The sequence below is a fragment of the Carcharodon carcharias genome, chromosome 6 (assembly GCF_017639515.1).
Source record: "Carcharodon carcharias isolate sCarCar2 chromosome 6, sCarCar2.pri, whole genome shotgun sequence".
Taxonomy (NCBI): Eukaryota; Metazoa; Chordata; class Chondrichthyes; order Lamniformes; family Lamnidae; genus Carcharodon; species Carcharodon carcharias.
Window position 1 is genome coordinate 145,587,762 of NC_054472.1, and position 25,798 is coordinate 145,613,559.

General features: G+C 43.6%; 1 protein-coding gene across 4 annotated transcripts in view; it reads right to left on the reverse strand.

Moving 5' to 3' along the window:
• The window catches only part of nbeal2 (neurobeachin-like 2), a 271,817-nt gene that overhangs the window by 111,706 nt on the left and 134,313 nt on the right, over nucleotides 1-25,798 (reverse strand). For all 4 annotated transcript variants that reach the window (XM_041189748.1, XM_041189750.1, XM_041189747.1 and 1 more), the window contains 10 exons: nucleotides 23,663-24,237; nucleotides 20,156-20,288; nucleotides 17,714-17,833; nucleotides 16,485-16,794; nucleotides 14,977-15,059; nucleotides 14,477-14,569; nucleotides 13,480-13,651; nucleotides 12,084-12,217; nucleotides 4,683-4,842; nucleotides 3,581-3,683 (listed from right to left, as the gene is read on the reverse strand). In XM_041189748.1, coding sequence (XP_041045682.1) covers nucleotides 3,581-3,683; nucleotides 4,683-4,842; nucleotides 12,084-12,217; nucleotides 13,480-13,651; nucleotides 14,477-14,569; nucleotides 14,977-15,059; nucleotides 16,485-16,794; nucleotides 17,714-17,833; nucleotides 20,156-20,288; nucleotides 23,663-24,237 — 1,883 coding nt within the window. The remainder of the gene's footprint in view (nucleotides 1-3,580; nucleotides 3,684-4,682; nucleotides 4,843-12,083; nucleotides 12,218-13,479; nucleotides 13,652-14,476; nucleotides 14,570-14,976; nucleotides 15,060-16,484; nucleotides 16,795-17,713; nucleotides 17,834-20,155; nucleotides 20,289-23,662; nucleotides 24,238-25,798) is intronic.

Below are 25,798 nucleotides of genomic sequence, written 5' to 3' on the forward strand. Positions count from 1 at the left end.
CCATTCTTTCCAATATTTCCCTAACACTTTGTATCTAGGAATATTTAATTAATACCTGCCCTTCTTTGAACCAGGTCTTGGTTATCGCTACATCATCATATTTCCACATGGCTACCTGTCCCTGCAACTCATCAATCTTATTTACCACAATCCACGCACTCACATACATGCACAGTAACCCTAATTTAGATTTTATTACTTACTCCTAACTCTGAACCCACCTAATAATTCACTATTTCCCATTCCTGTGCTATTTATCTCTCCCGGTTCTGTGCATCTTGCTATTATTCTCTAATATTACCTCCTGGTTCCCACACACCTACCAAGTTAGTTTACACCCTCCCAAATAACACTAGCAAATCACCTTGCAAGGAAATTGGTCCTGGCTCTGTTTACGTGCAACCCATCTGGCCTGTACAGGCCCCATCACGCCCAGGAGAAGTTCCCATGTCCCAAGAATCTAAAGCCCTCCTTCCTGCATCATCTTAGCCACCCATTCATCTGTTTTACCCTTCTATTTTTATACTCATTTGCACAGGGAGTAATCCAGAGATTGCTACTTTTGAAGTCTTGCTTGCTAATTTCTTATTTAGCTCTCTAAATTCTGAATGCAGGACTACATCCCTCTTTTTACCTATGTGGTTGGCACTAATGTGGACCACGACTGCTGGTTGTTCACTGTGCCCTGCTCAAAGCGCTCAGCAGCTGTTCAGTGACACCCTTGACCTTGGCAGCAGTGAGGCAACAGACCATACTGGATTCATTCTGCACCTGCAGAAATGCCTGTCTTTTCCCCTGTCAAATCTCCGATTGCTATTGCTCTTCCAGTCTTCTTTGTGCTCCCTCTATACAACTGAATCAAATGCGGTGTCATGGACTTTAGCTCTGGCTGCATTCCCCAGGTTCATCTGTATTCAGAACTGAATACTGGTTGGAGAGTGAGATACTCGCAGGGGACTCCTGCCTGTTTGTTCTTGACTGCCTGGTCACACTTTCCCTCACTCTCTGCATACTCCTAAGCTATGGGCAACCACATCTGTAAACATGCTATCCACAAGCTCTCAGCTTCACAAACATGCTGCAGTGATGCTAGCTGCTGCTTTAGCTCCAAAATCTGGAGCTTGAGCTACTGCAACTGACGGCACTTGTTGCGCATACAATATGGTTATCAAGGACACAGGAAGCGTCCTGGAGTTCCCACAGTGTAGCAAATGCACTGTGAGAGGTCAGAGCTGCCCTGCCATTCCTCTATTTATTGGACAACAAATCTTGCTGCTAAACCTTGCTACTTAAAAAAAGAGAAAGACCCATCAGCTACTCACCTCCCTTCTGTTGACACCATTTAAATATAGGAAAACAGTGTTTTCCTGAAATTTTTTGTGAAAAATTAAAATATTTCACTTCTCAGCCACTTAGGCTAACTGCCTAACTTTGGAGAAGGGGAAATACAACAGCAATATTCACCAGCCAATCAAGTTACAGGATTTCTGTGTTGTCACAGTTTGATTTCTTCTTATACATTTCAAACTCCTGTGTGCCAAGGTCCGCTCTAGCTCCCGAGTCTCTGCTAAGTCATTTAGAGACAGAAACCTACTACCCTTACCTGGTTTGACCTCTTTGTTACACTAATCCTGCACCAACATGGTTGACTCTTTGCTGCCCCCTGAAGTACCCTGGCAAATCACTTAGTTGTACCAAACCACCAGCAGTGGTACAAGAAGGCGGGCCATTACTGGAGATAGTTGATAAATGTCAGCCTTGTCAACAATGGCCAAATCCAGAGAATTGTTTTAAACACTGTTTAGTACTCACCCATATCCTGCTGAGCAAACAGCAACTCTGTAGTTATTCAGCAAGTCACCATTACTGTACTAAATAAACAGTAATTCTGCACAAAAACAAAATTTGCTGGAAAAAGTCAGCAGGTCTGACAGTATCTGTGGAGAGGAAAACAGAGTTAACGTTTCGAGGCCATATGACCCTTCATCAGAACTAAAGAGGAATAGAAGTGCGGTGAAATAAAAGCTATTTGAGGGGGTGGGACAGGTGGAGCTGGATAGAGGGCCAGTGATAGGTGGAGGCAAAGGAGAAATTGCCAAAGATGTCATAAATAAAAGGACAAAGGGGTGTTGATGGTGGTGATATTAGCTAAAAGATGTGCTTATGATGACATTAAGGGTAGAAAGCAGGATGAGCAAGTGACAGATGGCCCTAATGGAGGTGGGGTGGGGGGAAGGGATCGAAATAGGCTAAAAGGCAGAGAAAAACAATGGATGGAAATAAATTTTAAAAATAGTAATTGAAATAGGTGGAAAAGAAAAATATATGTATAAAAAATATATATAATAATTATTAGAAAAAAGGGAATCAAAAAGGGGGTGGGGATGGAGGAAAGAGTTCATGATCTGAAGTTGTTGAACTCAATGTTAAGTCCGGAAGCTGCAAAATGCCTAATCGGAAGATGAGGTGCTGTTCCTCCAGCTTGCGTTGAGCTTCACTGGAACATTGTAGCAGGACAAGGACGGACATGTGGGCATGAGAGCAGGGTGGTGTGTTGAAATGGCAAGTGACAGGGAGGTCTGGGTCATGCTTGCGGACAGACCGAAGGTGTTCCGCAAAGCGGTCACCCAGTCTGCTTTTGGTCTCTCCAATGTAGAGGAGAACGCATTGGGAGCAGCAAATGCAGTATACTAAATTGAGGGAAGTGCAAGTGAAGTGCTGTTTCACTTGAAAGGAGTGTTTGGGCCCTTGGACGGTGAGGAGGGGGGAAGTAAAGGGGCAAATGTTGCACCTTCTGCAGTTGCATGGGAAGGTGCCGTGGGAGGAGGTTGAGGTGTTGGGGGTAATGGAGGAGTGGATCAGGGTGTCCCAGAGGGAACGGTCCCTTCGGAATGCCAACGGGGGGGGTGAAGGGAAGATGTGTTTGGTGGTGGGATGTATATATTTTTTTCTTTTTCCACCTATTTCTATTAGTATTTTTAACATTTATTTCTATCCATTATTTTATCTCCACCTTTTAGCTTATTTCGATCCCTTCCCCCCACCCCACCTCCACTAGGGCCATCAGTCACATGCTCATCCTGCTTTCTACATTTAATGTCACCATTAGCACATCCTTTAGCAAATATCACTACTGTCAACACCCCTTTGACCTTTTGTTTATGACACCTTTGGCAATCTCTCCTTTGCCTCCACCTATCACTGGCCCTCTATCCAGCTCCACCTGTCCCCCCTCCCCTTAAACAGCTTATATTTCACCACATTTTTATTCCTCTTTAGTTCTGATGGAGTGTCACGGGGGCTCGAAACGTTAACTCTGTTTTCCTCTCCACAGATGCTGTCAGGCCTGCTGAGATTTTCCAGCAGTTTTTGATTTTGTTTCAGATTTCCAGCATCCATAGTATTTTGCTTTTATCTTAGTAACTCTGCATAGTTGCAGAGAGTAACCCCCCGCCCTATGAATAACCAGCAATTCAATTAACAGTAAATAATCTGTACTCTGTTGAAAAACTGGTAACTGAACAGCAGATATTCACTGACTACAAACCAAATGATTGCCACAGCAAACCTTCCCACTCACCCGTAATGTGTCCGGATGGAATCCAGTATGTACTGCACACCGTACCGCTTTCTGATACGCTGCTTGTGATCTTTGATAATCGTGGATAAGTACTGTATGTGCCCTGTGAGTGTAAAGAGAATCAGGTTGTGAACTTTCTTCCTACACAGTTTGCTTGTCTCCCATTAATCTCAAATTACCAGCAGTGAGTTTTTTGATGTGCGGGCAAATTTTACAGATTATCACTTTCTCAACAAGGAGATGACAGCCGTATCCCAAGAATGTTTTTTTTTAAGAAGAAAGAGTAAGCAGCAATTTGTGGTCATCAGGGTGAGGGATGAGAGTGCTGGAGAATGGAAGATTTCCCATTTCAGGCACATTATCAGCACAGCCAGATGCAGAGTAAGGCTCCCTCAAATCTTCCCCAACATGTTTCAAACCCAGCGTTACTGGACTAATAATCCAGTGACCTGCATGAAACATCCTAAAAGAGTTCAAATTCCCCCATGGCAATTTGAGAATTTAAATTGTGGAAATAAAAGCTTCCAGTAAAAGTGACTAGAAAGCTGCTGGTTTGTTGTCATCTGGTTCACTGATGTTCTTTAGGGAAGGAAACCTGCTGCCCTGATCTGGTATATGTTACTCTAGTCTCACAAAAGCATGGTTGACTCTTAACTGCCCTCTAAAGTGCCGATGGAACCACTCAGTTGCATCAAACTTTTGATAGGCAATAAATGTTGGCCTTCCTGTCCCATCACATTCCATCCAATCCCATTACAAAACTCTGAACTTGATTTTAACTTTTCTGAAAAAATTCAGAAAAGTTATAGATTTTCTAGTTTAAATTTACTCTTCATCTTTATTTTTTTTTTTAACAAACTCAGAGAGCTGGAAAGATTTAGTTTGGGTAAAGCCAGTTCCAGCAATCCAGTACATGGCCCCACAGAGGTCAGCAAGCCACAAACAGAGACTAAATTTAAAAGATGTTCTATTGGCTGGACTATTTTCAGTTTGAACTTGACCTGATCCTCCCACTTCTTCATTCCCCAATCCTTCGCCCTCAAGCACAGACTTGGGTTTCACAGTCCAGCAAAAGTTTTCCAAATGAAATGTAAAGCATTACCCAATCGAACGGCGAAGTCACTGTGGCTCCAGATGCGGAAGTCAAAGAGCAGGTATTGATACATATAGTGGAGTAGGAGGTTATTGCCTTCACTAGCTGCCTGCTCCATCAGGAACTGACAGGCCATGAGTACATTCATATCCACTCTGTGGCTCGGAACCTAAGTCAGACAAAGACTTGTATTAATATAGCTTCTTTCATGATGACTGGACATCTCAAAGCTCTTTTCAATTAAGTACATTGGAGTGTATTGATTGTCGTAATGGCTACCAATGTGTGCAGCAAGATCCCACAAATAAATGACCTGATAATCAATTTTAGTGATGTTGATTGAGGAGTAAATTTTGGACAGAATTAACCTAGTCTTCTTCAAATAGCACTGTGGCTCTTTTAATGTCCACCCGAGAGGGAAGACGGAGCCCCAGTTTAATATTTCATATGGAAGATAGCATATTTGACAGTCTAGCACTCCCTCAGTTCTGCACTGCCTGCCCGCTTAGATTTTGTGTTCAAGTCTCCAGACTGGTTCTTGAACCCATGACCTCCCGATTCAACCCACTAATTTTATTAATAATATAAAAACACTGCTTGACATCTCCCAGCTAGGTGCAAGATTTTACTCCCATGCTTGAATGCTTTATTCAACAAATGCAAACGTACATTTTACTTTTTATTCTTCTTATGTTTATCTAATTAACAACTCAAAACTACTATACATCAAAGCACCCAGACTAGCTGGCTTTAATCCAATTAAGACACACAGATACACACATGGACACAGACCCCACTACAATTCCAATTTAAAAATAATTTCCAATAACATTATAGGCATTAATATCTCTTCATGATAAGAGTCAGACTAATTGGATAGCTCTATCAAAGAGCCAGCACAGGCATGCTGGGCTTTCAGTGTTGTATGACTTTTTAATCTCCTCCTTTCTGCGCTACCTTGTATCATAAAGTCTGTGCTGGTTCTTAAATAGAGCAATCTAAAATGAATCCCACTGCCATGCTATTCCCCAACATCCCCCACCCCATCCCCCCTGCCCTTCCACAGCCTTCTGTCCTCTTCCTCTATAAATACTCATCTTATTTTCCCTTAAAAGATGTGATGGTCTCTGCATCATCCACTCCCAAAGACATCAGTCCTCGCTCTTTTAGTGAGAATTATAAATTGATGACCCATCATTACCATATTCCCAGCCACAGGAAATAGACCTTCCCAAAATTCATTTACTATAATTTTAAAAATTTATATTAAATCTCTTCTTAGCCAGTCCTGCTCCCAGGAAAATTACAGTAACTGGTGCCTTTAACACAAAAAAACGTCCCAAAGTGCTTCATAAATGTGTAATCAAACAAAAATGATGTCTAGCCAGAGGAGATATTAAGAAGCGTCAAAAGCATCGTCAAAGAGGTGGGTCTGAAGGAAGGTCTTGAAGGAGAGGCAATGGGTTTTAGGGAAGGAACTTGTAGGACTGAAGGAAGTTGGAGATTACTAGGAGGTAATGAGAAGACCAAGGTGAGGACGAAAATTTTGAATGTGACATTTAGAGACTGGAAGTCATTGTAGCTCAGTGAACACTGGTTTGATGGATGAATGAAACATGTTGCAAGTTAGAATAAGGATAGTAGAGTTTTGGATGAACTTAGGGGGCCAGTAGGAGAGCGTTGGAGTAATCAAGTTTAGAGGTAACAAAGGAATGGATATTAACTTAAGCAGCAAATAAGGTAAAGTAAGTTCCATAATGGAGTTTCGGGAAAGATAGGCACAGATTTGGGTGACAATAACATGTTTAACGATCTTGGCAAGGAACTGGAGGTTGGGGCAGGTGGTATTTTGAAAGGTTAGAAGGATCAAGGATGAGTGACGCCAAATATTTTGGAAGGGATGTAGCTATTCACTGAGCAATGGGCACCATTTACAATGTTTGATATTTTGAGGTTTGATAGTTTAGATGGTTTAGTTTAGCAGATATGTGCTTGAAGTGTCACAGGCAGGATGAGCTTGGTGAGGGAATGCAGTGTAATGGAGAGAGATGTGGGTTCAGGGCTAGATTGGAGGAAGCCTCATGAGAGGCTTGGCTTGGTGGGAAAGAGTTGTTGGGGGTGGTGGGGGGAAGGGGACAGCAGCAGGAGCAGCTGAACAGGCAGTCTCAATCTTTGTGATAAAGAAGTCCATGAGTTCTTCATACTTATGGTTGGGAGTGAGGGTGAAAGAGGAAGAGACAAGGGGTTTGAGGAAATGGTTAATAGTGGAAAAAAGAAGCCAGGGATATTTTTTGCTCTCTAGATGATGCTGGAGTAGTCCACAGTTTAGGCATAACACATGTTTCTTCTTACATCTATACCATAGAATCATAGAAAGTTTACAGCACAAAAAGAGGCCTCTAGAAAAATGCTGGCCGAAAAATGAGCCACACAGCCTAATCCCACTTTCCAGCATTTGATCCATAGCCCTGCAGATTACAACACTTCAGGTACACATCCAGGCACCTTTTAAATTAGGGTTTCTGCTTCTACCCCCTTTCAGGTAATGAATTCCAGACCCCCACAACCCTCTGGGTGGAAAAATGTTTCTTCATCTCCCCTCTAAACTTTCTACCAATCACTGTAAATCCACGGCTCCTAATCACTGACCTCCAACTAAGGTAAATAGGCCCTTCGCATCGACTCTATCCAGGCCCCTCACAATTTTGCACATCTCAATCAATTCTCCCCTTAACCTCCTCTGTTCTAAGGAGAACAACCCCAGCCTATCCAATCTTTCCTCATAGCTGCAATTTTCCATTCCTGGCAACATCGTCGTATATCACTTCCGTATTCTGTTTAATGCAATTACATCATTTCTATAATGAGGTGACCAGAACTGCACACAGTACTGAAGTTGTGGCCTAACTAATGTTTTATATAGTTCCAGCACAACTCCCCTGCTATTATAATCTATTCCTATTAATAAATGAAAGGATTCTATATGCCTTCTTAATCACCTTATTAACCTATCCTCCTACCTTCAGGGGTCTGTGGATATTTACTCCATGGTCTCTCACTTGCTCTACACCTTTCAGTCTTTTCCCGTTTATTGTGTAATCCTTTGCCTTGTTTGACCTCCCCAAATGCATCACCTCACACTTCTCTGCATTGAATTCTATTTGCCACTTTTCTGCCCACCATACCTAAATTTTATAATTCCTAACATCATCTTGGTGAATCAAAGTTCTACCCTCTCTCTGGCTTCATTGTCCTTTCTATAATAGATTACAAGCCTAAGCTTTAAATAAACCCTGTTTTTATCACTTTCTTTTTATAGGTTGTGCTTCTAAAACAATTTAAGTATAGTTACGCCAACTCTAACTGAGTCAGAATTGTCACCAATCAACTTTCTGCAAATATAGTAATTTCTTTTTGCCAAAATTGACATGTTGAAAGAAAATGTTTACTCCACGATAATGATATCTGAGAAAACAAGTTTAAGTTTAATGAAAACAGAATTACCTGGAAAAACTCAGCAGGTCTGGCAGCATCGGCGGAGAAGAAAAGAGTTGACTCTTTTCTTCTCCGCCGATGCTGCCAGACCTGCTGAGTTTTTCCAGGTAATTCTGTTTTTGTTTTGGATTTCCAGCATCCGCAGTTTTTTTGTTTTTATTTAAGTTTAATGAAACTTGTTAAGTTTAATGAAACCTCATTAAGTTTAATGGAACCTCATTAACTGCAAATCACACCCTTTGTAGCCTTTTGAAGTTCATCACCAATTTCCTTTTCCCTGATGCTGCACTCACAGAGACATCCACTTTCGCTATAGTGGGAACATTAACTTTTTATATATATATATATATATATATATATATATACCAAGTGCAGCATTATAAGATAGGTGGCAATTTAAACAAACTTGAACTGTGTGGCTGAAGCTATTCCAATCCCAAACAAACAGTGCAGTGCCTATTTTCAAAAGAAAAACTTGTTAATGTATTAATTTTTACCACTGGACTGCTATCTTCCCATAGTAATGTCACTAGACTAGTAATCCAGAGGCCCAGGCTAATGCTCTAGGGACACAGGTTTAAATCCCATCACAGCATCTGGTGGAATTTAAATTAAATTAATAAATCTGGAATTGAAAGTAAGTCTTAGTAATGGTAACCATAAAACTATCACCGAATGTTGTAAAAACCCATCTGCTTCACTAATGCTTTAGAGGAAGGAAATCTGCCATCCTTACTTGGTCAAGCCTACATGTGACTCCAGTGTGGTTGACTCTTACCTGCCCTCTGAAATGGCCTAGCAACATTCAGTTCAAGGACAATTAGTGTTGGGCAATGAATGCTGGCCTTGCCAGTGATACCCATACCCCACAAAAGAATTTTTAAAATTGTTACTGAGATCAAAGTTGCAAGGAGAAATTTACTGCATTTTCTCCATCTGCTACCTTAGATTAGGTGGCCAAAGTTCATGCTGGAAATAGGCAGGGGCTTCAATACTGCAATGCTCATTAGGACCTCAAAAAATTTGGATGGTGAAATACACCATCCAAGCCTTGCCAGAAGGTGTAAAATAAATTTACAAAGATCATACCAGAAATACAAGGTTCTATCAATCAGGAATAAATGAAATGCTGGTTTTTGTTTCTCTTAAAAGGCTGAGGGGATGACCAAATAGAGGTGTTTAAATGAATAGTTTTGAGTAGACATGGCTTTCGCAAACTGTGGGTTGCGACATCCAATGGGGTTACAGAGACAGTATTTGGGGTCATGAGCTCCCGATCCTCTGAGGCAACAAAGGTGACTTTGGAGAGGATGCTCTGGCAGGACAGCCCTGGACTCACTGGCTGCTTGCCACCAAACAGCAAGTGGCAGATGGTGAGCTCAAAGCGCTCTTTAACCTCAGAAAACACGTCAGTAGTGAGTGCCAAGTAGGCCCGGGAGGTTTGTGCACTGATTTGGTGCAGGTAGAGGCAGGAAAGTGTAACTCAGTGACTGACTGAGTGCAGGGAAAACCAAGAGGTTATGTGGCTAATCCAGGAAAATGAGTGCCAGCTTCAAAATGTATTGGTTCCTCCTTCGGTTGTGTTGGCTCCTCACACCAGGCTGATGACTCTGCTTCGCAGGCACTAGCAACTAGACCAAAGCAAGGAGTGATGATGAGGTTGTGGTGGAAGAGGGGCTTGTTTGCTGTGTGTGGAGATGGGAGGGGAAAGTCAGGTTGATTACTGTATATATGGGGTGGGAGGGAGAATAAGAGGGGCTGGTTACTCTACATGCGGGCAAGAGGAGAGAGGACTAATTGCTGTGTGTGTGGGGGAAAGGGAGAGGGGCTAATTAGTCAGTGTGGGGCGAGGAGAGGGGCTGATTACAATGTGTGTGTTGGAGGAGAGTGGCTGATCTGGGAGGGGAGAGGGCTGATTATTGTGTGGGGGGCGGGGAGGTGAGGGGCTTTACTGTGACCTCTGTCACTAGGGAATATGGAGATCTTAGTTCAAACCTTCAAAAGTACAGAAAATATTAACATTTTTACTAAGTATTTTAAAAAGAGATTTTCATACTTATATGATGTAATTTTATATGTTGATCTATAATACGTGAATTTTAATAATTATATACTGAATATTACTATGCTGCTTTGTTGCTGTTTGGTTTTTGCTGACATCTGGGGTCATGTTAATTTTCATGTGTTAAAATGAGGTCACATTGGAAAATAGTTTAGGAAGCACTGGAGTAGACACAGACATTGGGCTGAATTTACCCCACCCCGTTGGGGAGGAAGTTGATGGGCGAACACGTATGGGCGTGCTTCCAATCGGCACACCTGATTGGGACGCGGCGCCATTTTACGTGGGCGGGCCAATTAAGGCTCACCCAGCGTGGTGTTCGCACAGAAGTGCTATGTGCTCCCTGTGGGGGCGGGGGGGAATCCCAAAATCGAGAATGCGCACGAGACTAAGTACAGCCTTAGGGAGATCGGCTGCAAGTGTAAAAAGGACAAAAATAGAAAAATAAAATTTCCATTACATGTCCACTCATGTGACAATGTCACATAAGTTGGGACATGTCCATAATTTTTACAAAATCTTTATTAACATTTTTTAAAGCCTACATGAAACCTCATACCGCCCATGGATGAGGTTTCATGTTTTTTAAAATTCCCGCTGGGGCTCCTGTCCTGCCCACCAACTTTAAGGTTGGATGGGCAGGTCCTTTAATTACTTAATTGATCCTGTCAACGGCCTCAATTAGCCATTGACAGGTTGGCAGGCGCACAGCTGATTTTGCTGTGCCCCCACTTTCCTGAAAATTTAATTTGGGTGCAGTGACATCGTGAGTTCCCCCCAACGTCACCGTGCATCATTTTACGCGTCGGCAAGTGAGCCCTGCCCCCCTTGCCGACTCATAAAATTCTGCCCAGTATTTCTACTTTTGGGGAAGAGAAAAACTAGAGGCCATCATGTAAGATAGTCACCAAGAAACCAAATAGGGAATTCAGAAGAAACTTGTTTACTCAGAGAAAGTGGAACTTGCTGCCACAGGAAGTGGTTGAGCTGAATAGTATCGATATATTTAAAGGAGGCTAGATAACGATTTGAAGAAGAACGGAATAGAGACTAAGGATGGGAGGAGGCTCAAATGGACTGTTTACATCAAATGCCTGGTTTCTGTGCTCTATATTTTATGTACTTCTATGTAATATTCCCAAAACTAAAGCTAAACCATGTAGTAGGGAAATTAGGAAGCAGCCTTTCATACAAAGAAATCTGGAATTCTCTGTTTCAAAAGCTGAGGATGCTGGGTTAATTGAAATTTTCAAGATGAAATGAATAGATTTATTTTGGGCAAGGATTTTAAGAGGTATGGAGCAAATACAGGTAAATAGGGTTCAACCTACCTACTTTGACCAAGCTTTTGGTCACCTGACCTAATATTCCCTTATGTGGCTCGCTATCATGCTTTGTTTTATAATGCTCCTGTGAAGCATCTTGGCACATTTCATCACATTTGAGGTGCAACAGGATATTGTTATTTATAATCTAATGATCTGGCTCAAGGGACTGAATGCCCTTCTCCTGCTCCTATATTTCACCTCAGAAGAACACCTTATATTATCAGTGTAATTATAATATTGCATCTGAATTAGGGAGCAGTTACATGCTAAAGTCCTGTGACTGAGGAACGTGGAATTTTGACCACCAAACTTTACACACAAAAGGATCAAAACAAGACGCATCTTCAGGTCACCGTGGGTTGAATTTAAAACATTGAATTGAAAAACTAACTCACTGCAACATCCAGTCCCCATTTTTAAACTGTCAACATAATCTTGCGACAATCTAGAGCCCTTGCTGCAGTACTCCTAGATGCAGTTCTTGGAGGTGTGGAGCACAGAGTCTCTCCAACAATGAGGCCTTACCTTTTGTAGCAGGGCACCTATGACAGCAGGGCCATTGCACTGGATGAAATTCTCCTGATTTATGGTATGGTTTCGGGTTAAGTTCTTAACCAGTAGCAAGAATGCAGCTACGCTATTCCTCTCCAATTTGCTCTCTATAAAAAGATCACAAGACAGTTAGGATGAAGAAGATTCATTTGATCTCATCTTTAAGATATGCCAACTGTCATTTTCCCATCATAATCTTTCCGAGTTCACAGTTAATTGCACAAAGCTCTATTCACTAGGAGACTATATTTGTGAATTTGAATGCAGGGACCCATAGGTCTGGTAGGATTTTCTGGCTATTTATGGATGCAAAATCCTTTGGAAGGAGTTGGCCCTTGTGCCTGACAGGTGCTCGCTATGGGTGAAACTCTGTGCCAGAAAACTCAAGAGACACAATGGGAGATTGAACCACAACATTTTGAATGGACCTGGGACAATCTGACACTCATTTAGATATATATACTATATATATCAGGCATTCCCTGCTCAACAATGGCAACTTGCATTTATATAGCACTTTTAACATAACAACAAATCTCAAGGCAATCAGATAAAAAAATTGACAGCAGGTCAAAAGGGGTGATAAGGTAGGTTTCACCATATAGGAGGGGAGAGGGAGAAATTGTCAGCCAAGTACTGAGAAGGCTGTAGGCATGGCCAACAAAAGTGGGATGAAGGAAGTGGGGGACTCAGAAGAGGGTAGAGTTGGAAGAATGCAGACTTCTTGGATGTTTGAATAAGTTAGAGATATGGAGGGACAAGGTCATACTTTTTTTACAATTTTACACTCCTTTGCTTTCCAATGTTTTTGCTTCCTCCCTTCCTCTCTGAGGATGCAGACTAATGCGGGAATATGATCGTGGAGCTAGTCCAGCTAGGATATGATCACGTGCCACTTCTCATGTCCAGGCTTAGAGGGTGCTATTTTGCTGTCCTCACCTGATATCCAAATACATGCACTTCCCAGTAGGCAGGGGCGTACGAGCAAGAGGCTGGGGGTGAGGGGTCTTCATGGAGGGATGACATTTTCTGCTTCCGGGGATTGTGGTGCGGCGGGGGGGGGTGTGCCTCCCAGCACAGGGCTGCCAATCAGGAGGGACTCACCCACTCTGAACCAGCACCAGCAGTCAGACCTACAGGGTGTGGGCAACCCTTCACTGAGTTGGGAAATGGCCCTTCAGTAGCCATTAAGGGTCTCAATAGGTCTACGGGCAGGCCAGCCAACCAACATCTAACCCGTTGCTGGAGGCTGCAAGCGACAGGTACAGCGCCACTCCACCATTCCCAACAACCCACCCAATTTTACATTCCCTATCTGCCAGCCTGTGCCCGGGGGGGGGGGAGCATAAAATTCTAGCCAAAGGTTTACCTGAAGATTTTCCGAGTGGCAGGAGCATCCCTTGGATGTTCTGTGAAGACGTCAGTTCTGGTCCTACCAGGTCAGTCGTCTCTTGATTCTCCTCTGAATCGTCACTTTTGGATGCCACTTGTTCCAGCAGTGGTAGAAGGATGCCCATCCCCCCCATACAGTTGATCACATCCTGAAAGACAAATAATAGTTTATAACTATAGGAATAAAATGCCTCCAATGTCACCCAGAGTCAGTTGATGAGTAAAGTTTGTGATGTGCAAAATGACAATGGGCCTGACAGACTTCAGCAAATCACTCCCCAGAACCAACTACTAGTCAAATCCTGCAGCTGCATTGTTACAAGTAACTGCTTACATACTATCCCAGCACTAATTGTCTATAACAGGACTAACTGTACCACCTAATACGTTAAAGGAATGATTTACCCACATCAACCGTGTGTGTAAAAGAGCTGTACACTCAATACTGACTTACAGGTGCTGTGATGCCATCTCAAATTTCCTCTCCCTTGGGTAAACAACTCCTTTATTTACTTTGGCGGTCTGACTAGAATCATGGGCCAGGGTTTTGTTGAGGTAGCAGCGATCCCGTTGAATTGCCAGAAATTTGGGGGGTTATCCCGCTTAGGCCATTTCTGGGAGCCCCGACAGTATTTTACATCCATCAAGCAACTAAAGATCTTCCATCAGGGCTCCTATTTTTTAAGAAACACAATCCTGCCTCTAAAAGCTTCAGGCCAATCAGAGGGCCCTCAATAAAAGGTAAATAAGGGCCGATAATCAATCAGGTAACTCCTGGCGGGGGAATATGTTTCTGCAGGAGTGGCGATTGCTGTGGGGGCCACAGGGTGCCAGATTAGGAGGCCCCCTCACCCTACGCTAGGGTTCACCAGGCAGTCTCCCCATGTGGTGGAGGGACACCTGCTCCTGTGGTTCCAATAAATCCCAGCCATGGAATGGACATTCTGTGTTTATTGGTTTTTTCTGCTACTCACCTTAATATCCCAGTTGACTGTATTGTGCCCGGTTAACCTTCCATCATACAAGTGGTTTGTGGATAGGTCCAAGCAAATTTGATTTCTGCAGGCCTAAAAAATAAGAGGAATTAAACCATAAAAATAGATCCATGTTCTTAGAGCTAACATGAGTGTCTTAAAGGCACAGTTCAGATGGTCAATACACTAACAGGAAGTATGCCATTAACCGCCTCCGGAAAACATCTACGTCGATTCTGCAATCCACGCACACCCCTCCCCCCAAATGCCCCACTAATCAGTTTCCCTATCATGGGGCTATCCTGTCCCCTCCTTGCTGCACCTCTACAGGTGATTGGAACTTGTGGCACCTTCGCCAAGTGATATTCTTCAAGCACGAGCCTTTTCCTGATTTGTGTGATTCAGTGGTATGCTTGGTTTCTTAGTTGAGCCATCGAGGAACTTAAACCTTCCTGAATTTGTTTCAACCTTAATTTTAAAAACTTCCTGAATATACTCACCTTGGGACTGTAATGAAGGAGCAGCTTGCTGCTCAGATCTGACAGCTCACTGTCAGGCTTAAATGGCAACAGGTTGTTTGGACCTAAAGAACAGAACACAATCAAAAACAAAGTGAGTCACCACACTGCTCTTTGATTTTGTGTTTTCTATCAATTTATGAGTTTGAATCATTAAGGCAGCAATCTCAATTCCAGCAAAGGACCTTTTACTTTGGGTCAGGTTACTGTTTATCCCCATGTTCCAGAGTGACAATGAAAGAAAAACATAGAAAGAGAGAAAAACAAAGTACGAAAAGAGGGACAGAGATGAGAGAGATAAAGAACAGTGTAAGGGAGATGAGGAGGAAGACAGTGCAAGAAGGAAGACAAGTGCAACAACACAGCACAGGAGGAAGACAATGTAAGAAATATGTTGGGGCAGAGTCAGTGACAGGGAGCTAGAGAGGTGAGATGGGGAAAGTGAGTGAGTTAAACAAAGTGAAAAGAACGAGAGGCAGAAAGATACAAATACAGAAAAGGTGCCAGAACAAGAATGAGAGGGAGATAGAGTGAAAAAGACAGGGCAAACAAAAAAGAATCCAAGCAGGAAAGAACAAACCTACATTTATCAGCAGTGTTCACTTCCTCAAATATCTCAAATTGCTTTAGGAGTGTAGTCACTATTGCTTCATTGGAAAATGTGACAGCAATTTGGGAACAACCAAGTCCCACAAACTGCACTGAGATAAACAAACAGTTTTTGGTGGCACTGGCTGAGTGAACAATGTTGACCAGGACATTGGGAGAAACTCTCCTCTTCTTCAAATGGTGTCATACAATCTTTACTATCCACCTGAGAGGGCAGACAGACAAACAGGCAGATCTATCAGTGCAGTATTGCCTCGGTAAAGCGTTGAAGGGTCAGCCCAGGCTATATGCTCAGTCTCTGGAGTGGGGCTTGAACTTGCAACATTTGGATAGAGGAGTGAGTTTTACCAGTGAGCCAAGGCTGATATTCAGAAGAGGCAAAGAGAGACAGATGAACAGACTGCAACATCAGGAGAGCTTGTAACAGACTGAAGGATATAGTGTGTTGAAAGAGGTGGCAGGAAAGGGCGTAGACATGAAGAGACGCGTGCATTGTACATTTACCGGAACTGATAACTGAGACACCAGAATAATGCAGTACCAGACAGAATTGAAACATTTGCTTTTACCCAGTACCTACAGTACATGTAGTAACTGACGCTGAGACACACAACGCCTAAACAGTACCTGGTGGAATTGAATTGTTCATTTTCCTTGGTATGCACTATATGTGTACAGGAGCTAACACTGAGACACACACAAGCCGCACTGAATCAAATGGGAGGGAAATACACCCTTTCACCTGCTGTGCATTGTATATGTACAGGTGCTGGCACTGACAAACACTCAGGCCATATGCACCACATAGGAATGAACAAACTTCTGTGCACTACCTCTCATGCTGTGGCTGATTGATAAAACACAGTATAAAAAAAACTCACCTGCATTAAAAAATGCTTTGACATGCACTGGCTGCAGGGCCTCATGGAACACAAATACGGATCCCATCTGTCCTTCCAGGGAGGTTGGTGTGCCCCACTCTGTATCCTGAGTGCCAGCCATGATCGTATTCACAATGGCTTGAGACGAGGTGGAGCCTCTCATAGGAGATGCAAAGCTGGCTGGAAAGGACTGAGAACGGTTGAGAGGGGTGTGCGAGGTGAAGGAGAGTTCAGGAGACTGGGTGGGAGAGGTAATAACTGTTGTGGTTGTCCTGTGACCAGCTGATCCAATGCAGCAGTATGTGAAAGGCTGGAGAGGAGAAGGGATAAAATTTTTAAAAATGAATCTGTTTAACACATTAATATATTAAAGATAAAAGGAAATAAACAGAAAATTCTGGAAATACTCAGTGGTCTCAGTATTGGGAGGAAAGAAGACAGGTTGATATTCAGTCAAAGTCTATACATCAGGTTATTTTCTTTAATGCACACTGAGAAAAGGTGGCGAAGACTTAAAGCCCAGGCAGAGTGCAAGATGCCATCAAGATTGAAACAATCTTGTGAGAACACTGGAACAGGAGTGGGCATTCAGTTCCTCAAGCGGCATCTGCATCTCAACCTATTTACATACCATTTTCTCCATAACCCCGATAGCCTTGCCCTATAAAAATCTATCTCGGTGTTGAAAATTTTAATTGACCCAGTATTCACTGCCTCTTGGTTGGGGAGGTGGGCTGGAGGGGAATAATCCAGATTTCCAGCAAGGAAGGTGTGTGTATGCATATTGAGTATGCAGTTGGAGTATGAGACTGAGGTGTGCAAATCATAGAACTGCAGTACAGGGCTCGGTGAACCAGGCAGGAGGAAGTTGGTGACACCAAGCTTGCATTTTAAATACCTGAATATTGTAGAGGAAGTGAAGATAGTGGAAAGTGAGGCCACTCCAGTGTTATGGCTGGATAGTGCCTGCATTGGCTCAGCAGTAGCACACTTGCGTCTGAGTCAGAGATTTGTGAGTTCAAGTCCCAATTCATATGATTTAAGCATATAGTCTCATAATGAGGGGGGTTTGCATTGTCAAAGGTGCCATCTTTCACATAACATGTTAACCTGAAGCCTAGATCAATGGGGTGAGTGCCATCATCTGTGCCACACAGAATTTAGTTGTGTTTTTTGTTTTGGGGAATAAAAGAAAATTCTTACAGGATTAAGTTGCGGTCAGACCTCACCTCATTTAGTGAAGGAAACCGTAGCTGCGCCGTCTTCCTCAGAGAACCGTCTGCGTAGATATTTACCACATTCTGCCCGAAAGGTCGGCGTCCTGCGATGTGAATAATGTCAATGCAGTGCTGCAAGCAAGAGGTGGGAAGACAGTGAAATAATGTTGGTGAGTGGAGTAACCCTTCCACTAGAATAAAGCAAATGATCCCATCTGTGTTCTCTCTCTCTCTCTCTCTCTATCCTTAATTTCACCTGGGATGGGGTGAGGTGGGGGGAGGGGGGGGGGATGGTGTGTGTGTGTGTGTGTGTGTGTGTGTGTGTGGAGTAGGAGGGTAGAGAGACAGAGGCAAGGGTCCCGGGGCAGGTGGTGGGGAGTGCGGGTGAGACTGCGGGACCTAGGATGGGGAAGGATTCAGTGCAGTGGCCATGTGGGAGGGTGAAGAGGCTCATGCTGTTGAGTGTGCGCGTGCGAGAGAGAGAGCGCACGCGTGCGAGAGAGCGCGTGCAAGAGAGCACGCATGTGCGCACGCACACAAAAGAGAGTACGCAAGAGAGAGCGCGCGAGAGAGGGAGAGAGAGTGTGAGAGAGAGAGAGTACACGAGAGTGCACGAGAGAGAGTGCGCAAGAGAGAGCGCACGAGAGAGAGAGAGAGTAAGTGCGTGAGAGAGTGTGCGAAAGAGTGCCAAAAAGAGTATGCGGGAGAAAGAGAGAGAGTGAGAGTGTGTGTGTGTATATATATGAGTGTGTATCCGTGCAAGAGAATGTGTGTGCATGTGCGAGTGAGTGCGTGTATATGCGAGCGTGAGAGTGCGTGTGAGATTGAGAGAGAGAGAGAGAAAAAGAGTGCAGGTGTGAGAGTCTGAGGGTCAGAGTGTGTCTGTCTGCTTCACTCTCAGTCTCAGGATTCTCATTCACCCTCACCCCCCACACACTTTTACATACCCACTGTGAGAGTGGCTGAGCGTGAGTGTGAGTGAGTGAGCACCCAGAGTCTGGGAGTGAGTCAGACACACACACTCTGACCCTCTCACACTCTAATGATTATCTTTATTAATTACTCTTAATTTAATTATCAATTTATTGCTTTGACATTGCTTTATTTTTTCTCAGCAGGTGGGGGTTTTTTCTTCATATCTCAACTTTTTTGAAATTCACGTTCAGAACCTTATCATGTGCAGGTTAAAAAGGCTTCAAAGATGGAGGACAAAATGAAGTAAGAATCAAGGGAAAGCACTGTAATGGAGATGGAAGTAAATGATTTTGTGGAGGAGCGAACATGCCACTTGCTTCATCCATTTACAGTCAGCAGACATGCTGATCTGAAAGATGTTCCCTGCAGGGGCACGGAAGGATCCTGTCACACAGAAACTTAACATAGACATAATCTTCTCAGTTGCAGGAAGAGCTGTGCCCGTCCTTCATGGTTCTGCATGTCAGCTTAGCTGCTTCACTACTGCTACAGGAAGGAGTGATCAAGGAGGCAGGTTTCCTTAGACTTGCCCAGAGCTCTTTAAAGTGGGTTTGTTGGGATCAGTGTTTTCACAAAAAAGTTGCCTGTAATTGTTAGTAATATAGCCTTACATTACCTAACAAGAATGTTGGCAGAAAAAGCAGAACAGAAAGACATGTGCTTCCCCGGGGGCCTATAAATAAATAATCTGAGCCTCTGCTATTCAGGGCTTCCCCTTGCTGTCACCATACTATCACACCCGTCCCCCCCACCCCATCCCACACACTGTGATTATCCAGAATTTCTCTCTCTTCCAGCTGAGTAGCCTCTGGGCTGTCTGTAACTGATCCGGATTTGGAATCCAGTGAGTTACATTTTTCAGGCTGGCATTTTTGCTGGTTCTCTGCAATGAAGCCCAGGCCTCCCTGCCCGAAAGCTAAAACCTGCCCCATTGTTTGTCAGCCACACAGATGTCAAAGGTCCCAGATTCAGGCCAAGGGCCTGCTCGATGATTACTCCAGGAGCAGTGCAGCTGCTATAATTGGTCTCTGTACTTCTGTGATGGGGAGGGAATTTTGCGCAATGTTCCTGCTCCTGATCTTAATTCAGCCCCATCAATCACCCAGATGTACACATGTGTGGATGCTGGATGGGGACAAGTTGAGTACAGCTCCCGTGTTCTTATAATCAAAAAGCTGTGAACAATTATGGTCCAGAATTGGGGTTCAAATGAATAATGTCTTGTAGGAACATTAAACACATGTAAACTTTCCATCTTTACCTGATCTGGTCTACATGTGACTCCAATCCTACACCAATGTGATTGACTTTTAACTACTCTCTTAAGTGGCCTAATAAGATACTCACTCAGCTGCATCAAAACTGCTACTCGCTTTTCAAGATAAAGGCCCATCTTCCCAAGGAAACCAGGGGGTGATAAGATAACCACCTTCAATGAGATGATCTCAGCATAGACAGAGATCACAAAGAGCAACATACCCAGAGTGAGTCACTAAAGGAGAATTCTGGAAGAGCCACAGTCATATATTCTTTCTTTGTGCAAACCGCAACAACCAGCATCCCATCCGATGTGAAGAAGGCCTCAAACCCAGTCCCACTTGCTGTAAAGAAACTGCAGAAAAAGGAGATAAAGAGAAAAGTAAAACGGATTTATTAATGTCCTTTTCACTGCTTCTATATATTCCTACTTCTTAGTAAATTTCTGCACTGAGGTGTTGCTTTGGGCTGCATTAGAGTGCTTTCAAGTTCTGTTGAAGGGTCATGAGGACTCGAAACGTCAACTCTTTTCTTCTCCGTCAATGCTGCCAGACCTGCTGAGTTTTTCCAGGTAATTCTGTTTTTGTTTTTGTTTTGGATTTCCAGCATCCGCAGTTTTTTTGTTTTTATATATATATATATATATTAGAGTGCTTTCAGTGGGGTTTGGTGAGAGAGGGGCTTTTAAGGGTTAATTTCTATCTAAAGTCTAATCTTTCTTTAATTTAGCAACTAAATAAAAGTTGCTGTTTGGGTTTGGAGAAGGTGAGTTTTAGTCCAACTTTAAAACAGGGGTTATACAGACCCTGCTTGCAGCTACAGCTAGTTAATTAGTTAATTGGCTTAAACAGGTTTTCAGAAGCTAGATTCAGACAGAGCAAGCCATCCGCAGTACTGCTTTGGGCTGCATTTGAGTGCTTAAGTTGGAGTTTGGTGAGAGAGGGAGTTCAGTGAAGAGGGAAGGAGGGATCCTTTCATTTTCTACCTTTTCTCAGTAAGAAGAGTGGTGGCTTTGATGAGTGTTTCTTCTGTCCTTAATACTCTCTAAACTAGAGGAAGTAAAAATAAAGGGAGTAAAGGGTAAGTCATGGCAGGGCAGCTCAGCAAAATGAAATGCTCCTCTTGTGCAATGTGGGAAGTCAGGGACACTTCCAGTGTCCAGGGTAACCATGTGGGCAGGAAGCGTCTCCAGCTGCAGTTACTTGAAATCCGTGTTTCGAAGATGGATCTGTGGTTGGAGCCACTGAGAAGCATCCGCAAAGATGAGATCTTCGTGGATAGATTTTGGAACAGTCCTGGAAGACTGGAGGGTGGCAATTGTAACCCCACTATTTAAAAAGGAGGGAGAGGGAAAACAGCAAATTACAGACCAGTTAGCTGAACATCAGTAGTAGGGAAAATGCTAGAGTCTATTATAAAGGATGTAACAGCAGGACACTTAGAAAATATCAACAGGATTAGACAAAGTCAACATGGATTTATGAAAGGGAAATAATGCTTCACAAAACTACTGGAGTTTTTTGAGGACATAACTAGCAGAATAAATAAGGGAGATCCAGTGGATGTGGTGTATTTGGAGTTTCAGAAAGCTTTTGACAAAGTACTACATAAGAGGTTAGTGTGTAAAATTAAAGCACATGAGATTGTGGGTAACACATTGGCCTGGATTGAAAATTGGTTAGCAGACAGAAAACAGAGTGCGGAGTCATCCCAGTGTAACAGCAGGCTGGAAAAAGGGCACTTTACCTGCTGGCCACAATGGCGGCTTTTCACGCTGTATCGTCCCAATCCTGTCTCATAAATCATGCATTCCCAGGAAACATACCGTTTCGATGGTGGGTGGGGTCTTATTTGCCCACCATGCCATCCTCGCCACTTCATCACACCGGGTGCCATATTTAAAGTGCAGCCTCACACACACCTCTCATTGCTTCGGGCCCAGGACTGCTACAAAGAAGAAATGCAACCCCCACCCCCCCCACACCAAACCACCGCCCCGCTCTGGCTGCAATATTACCACTCTGGCTGGTTAGGCGATGGCAGTGGTGATCAGTGCCAATGCTGCGCAGAAGAGGTTAGCCATCCAATGCAGATAGAGGAGGAATGATCTCATCTGTGCCACCAGGGTATGGCAACCATCTCATCACTCTAAACTCTCATACTCAAGCCCATCACACATTCACTTACATCTCACTCACTGCCAGCTCAAGGGACATCACAACTCTCTCTCTCTCACATACCCTCACATCTCCATCTGGCCTCATCTCCTCTGGAGACTGCCTCCTCAGCCCTCACCATCTTGAGGTCACGCACAGATCAACTTGTACTCCCACACACATCCTAGGATACCCCTCTTCCCCAGTACAGCCTTTGCCCTGCAGCCTCTTCCCTAGCCTGAGGCCACTTCTCCCACTTCCCCAAGCAAGACCTAGCCCTACAGCTATGAAAAGCCACCCCAGCCTTACGGTTGATCTGGTAGGTAGAGACCTGCCTGTGAGGCTCCCCTAAAAGTGATGTGGTGCTGTCTGTGAAGCCTGGCACTGATGACTGTGAATGCTGTCCGAAGCAAGGTAGGCAAACAATCCTCAAAGTCTCAAGCGAAGTGCAGCTCACCAGGTGCACGTCGCATATATACAGTTTGTAGCTGGTGGAGTGCCACATGGATGAGTGCTAGGGCTTCAACTATTTATAATCTAAATTAATGACACGGATGAAGGGACTGAGTGTATTGTATTCAAATTTGCTGATGATACAAAGATAGGTAGGAATACAAGTTGTAAGCAGGATACAAGGAGTCTGCAAAAGGGATATAAAAAGGTTAAATGAGTGGAAGAAAAATTGGTAGATGGAGTATAATGTGGGAAAATGCAAGGTTGTCCACTTTGGCAGCAAGGTTAGGAAGGCAGAATATTATTTAAATAGAGAGAGGCTGCAAAATACTGCAGTACAGAGGGATCTGGGTGCACTTGTACATGTATCACAAATTGTTAGCATGCAGCTACAGCTAGTATTTAGGAAGCCAAATGGAATTTTGGCATTTATTGCAAGGTGGAGTTAAGAAATAGGAAAGTCTTGCTACATCTGTACAAGGCACTGGTGAGACTGCACTGATAGTAGTGTGTACACAGTTTTGGTCCTTTGTTGAAGGAGGGATATACTTGCATTGGAAGCAGTTCAGAGAAGGTTCACTAGGCTGATTCCTGGGATGAAGACATTGTCTTCTGAGGAAAGGTTGAGCCTATACTCATTGGAGTTTAGAAGAATAGGAGGCAACCTTATTGAAGCGTATAAGATTTTAAACTTCCTTGTCTATACAAATTGTCAATTTTTAAAAATTAATTCATGGGATGTCACTGGCTAGGCCGGCATTTATTGCACATTGTCCTTGTTCAAAGGGCATTTAAGAGTCAACCACCTTGCTGGAGTCACAAGTCTCCTTAAAGGAGATAGGATTTTCCAACAATCGGCAATGGTTTCATGGTCATCATCAGATCAAATTTTTATTGAATTCAAATTTCATCATCTGCCATGGAACCCGGGTCCCCAGAGCATTACCCTGGGTCTCTGGAATACTAGTCAATATCACTATGCCAGCCTCTTACCTGTATAGTGGGGGATGCTTGACCATTCCTAATTGTACAGACAGATGTTACTTAATTATTACTTCGATGGATGAATAATACCCTTCAGTTTTATGTGCACAGGTGCCTTGTATTTCACAATTCCTACCTGTACAGTTGTTTTCGTTTCGGTCTCTTGCTGAATAAGCAATTATCTTCCCGCTCCTCATTCAAACAGAGCCACGTGTGGAAAGCAAAACCATTACCCGGCCACTTCTGAATGATAGGAACCATTATTCCAGCCATACTGGGAGTCAGATCAAAATACTGCAGCACGCTTTCAGACCCATCCTTCCTCGCCATAGCTGATAAGGCCCGAATGACACGGGCGGAGTATGGATGTGCTTTGTCATCATCGGTCCGAAGTAGTTTTATTAGCTGACAAAGTTCTCCAGGTTGTATGGAGAGGCTACCCAGTACCTCTAGCAAGTCAATAAGGTTCTCGCCACACTTCCTGTCAAGCTGGGAATAGCAGCCCAATGATGCCAGTGTGGAGCTGAGCATCCCGGCCTTCACGCAGGTCATGCAAGTCCGCAGGGTAGCGCCACACACTTTCTTCAGCCAGTCGGAGACAAAGATCTGTAGATTGCGAGATTCTAGGTCGGGAATCCACTGCACCAGGATCAACAATGGCTGCTCATTATTGATTGTGATGAGGGAGGTCATGTTCTCATCTTCAATAGCCTGCAGATGTAAGGGAATCATTATGAGATGCATTGATTGGAGTCTGTCATCATTATTTGTACTGCACTGTGAGACTCTCCGAGGTAATTTGATGGTCTTTTTCAGGAATGAAGCCATAATGCTGCACTGCTAATTTAATTTTGTGCCCGACTCATTCACGACTAGCGGAGAGGATGAACACTGGGCCCAGTGTGGTTAGAAAACCACTCAGTTGTAATATTTGTGCTACTAGAACGTCCATTACTATCACCTCTTCAGGCCAATGATGGAGAAACAACAAATCACAAACTGGCCAGCTATACCCTTTTCCTGAAATCAAAATGGAAGTTGATCAGGAGTAGGAACCTCATAGTCTTCCTCCCTCTCTCAATGCAGGGCATTAACACCAAATGTGGCACAACTGAGATCTGGTCTATATGGTGCAGTGTCTTAACCACCTAGGAGCCATGAACTTGGGTGGGTAGAATAAAGGAAAACCAAAAGGGGTTTTTAAAATATATAAAAAGCAAGAGAATAACTAGGGAAACAGTAGGGCCAATTAGGGACCATAGAGGTAATCTGTGTGAGGACCAGGAAGATGTGGGTACAGTCCTCAGTGAATACTTTGTGTCGGTGTTCACAATGGAAAAGGACAACGCAAGTAAAGACATCAGCATTGAGGATTGTGAAATCTTAGAGGAAATTAACAAAGAAAGAGAGGAGGTACTAGACGTTTTAAGAGGCTTTAAAAGTGGATAAATCCACAGGCCTGGATGAGATGCATCCGAGACTGTTCAGTGGGGCAAGGGAAGAAATATCAGGGGCCCTGGCAGTAATTTTCAAATCCTCACTGGCCAAAGGTGAGGTGCTAGAGGACCGGCGGACTGCTAACATTGTCCCATTGTTAAAAAAGGGAAGAAGGGATAGACCAGGAAATTACAGGCCAGTCAGTCTAACCTCGGTGGTGGGGAAGTTACTAGAAATAATTCTGAGGGACAGAATATATCTGCAGTTGGAGAGACATGGATTAATCAGGGATAATCAGCATGGATTTGTGAAGGGAAGGTTGTGTTTGGCAAATTTGATCGAATGTGGTCTACATGAATTTTAACAAGGCTTTTGATAAGGTCCCTCATGGCAGACTGGTCAAGAAAGTAAGGGCCCATGGGATCCAAAGCAAAGTGGCACATTGGATCCAAAATTGGCTGAGAGGCAGGAAACAGAGGGTGACGTTTCTGTGACTGCATGTCTGTTTCCAGCGGGGTTCTGCAGGGCTCGGTGCTGGGGCCCTTGCTGTTTCTGGTGTACATAAATGACTTGGACTTAAATGTAGGGGATATGATCAACAAGTTTGCGGATGACACCAAAATTGGTAGGGTGGTAAATAGTGAGGAGGATAGCCATAAATTGCAGGAGGATATCAGTGGGCTGGTCAGGTGGGCAGAGCAGTAGCAAATGGAATTCAACCAGGAAAGCGTGAGGTAATCCACTCAGGTGGGCTAACAAGGCAAGGGATTACACTATGAAGGGTAGGACCCTGGAAAGTACTGAAAATCAGAGGGACCTTCATGTGCATATCCAG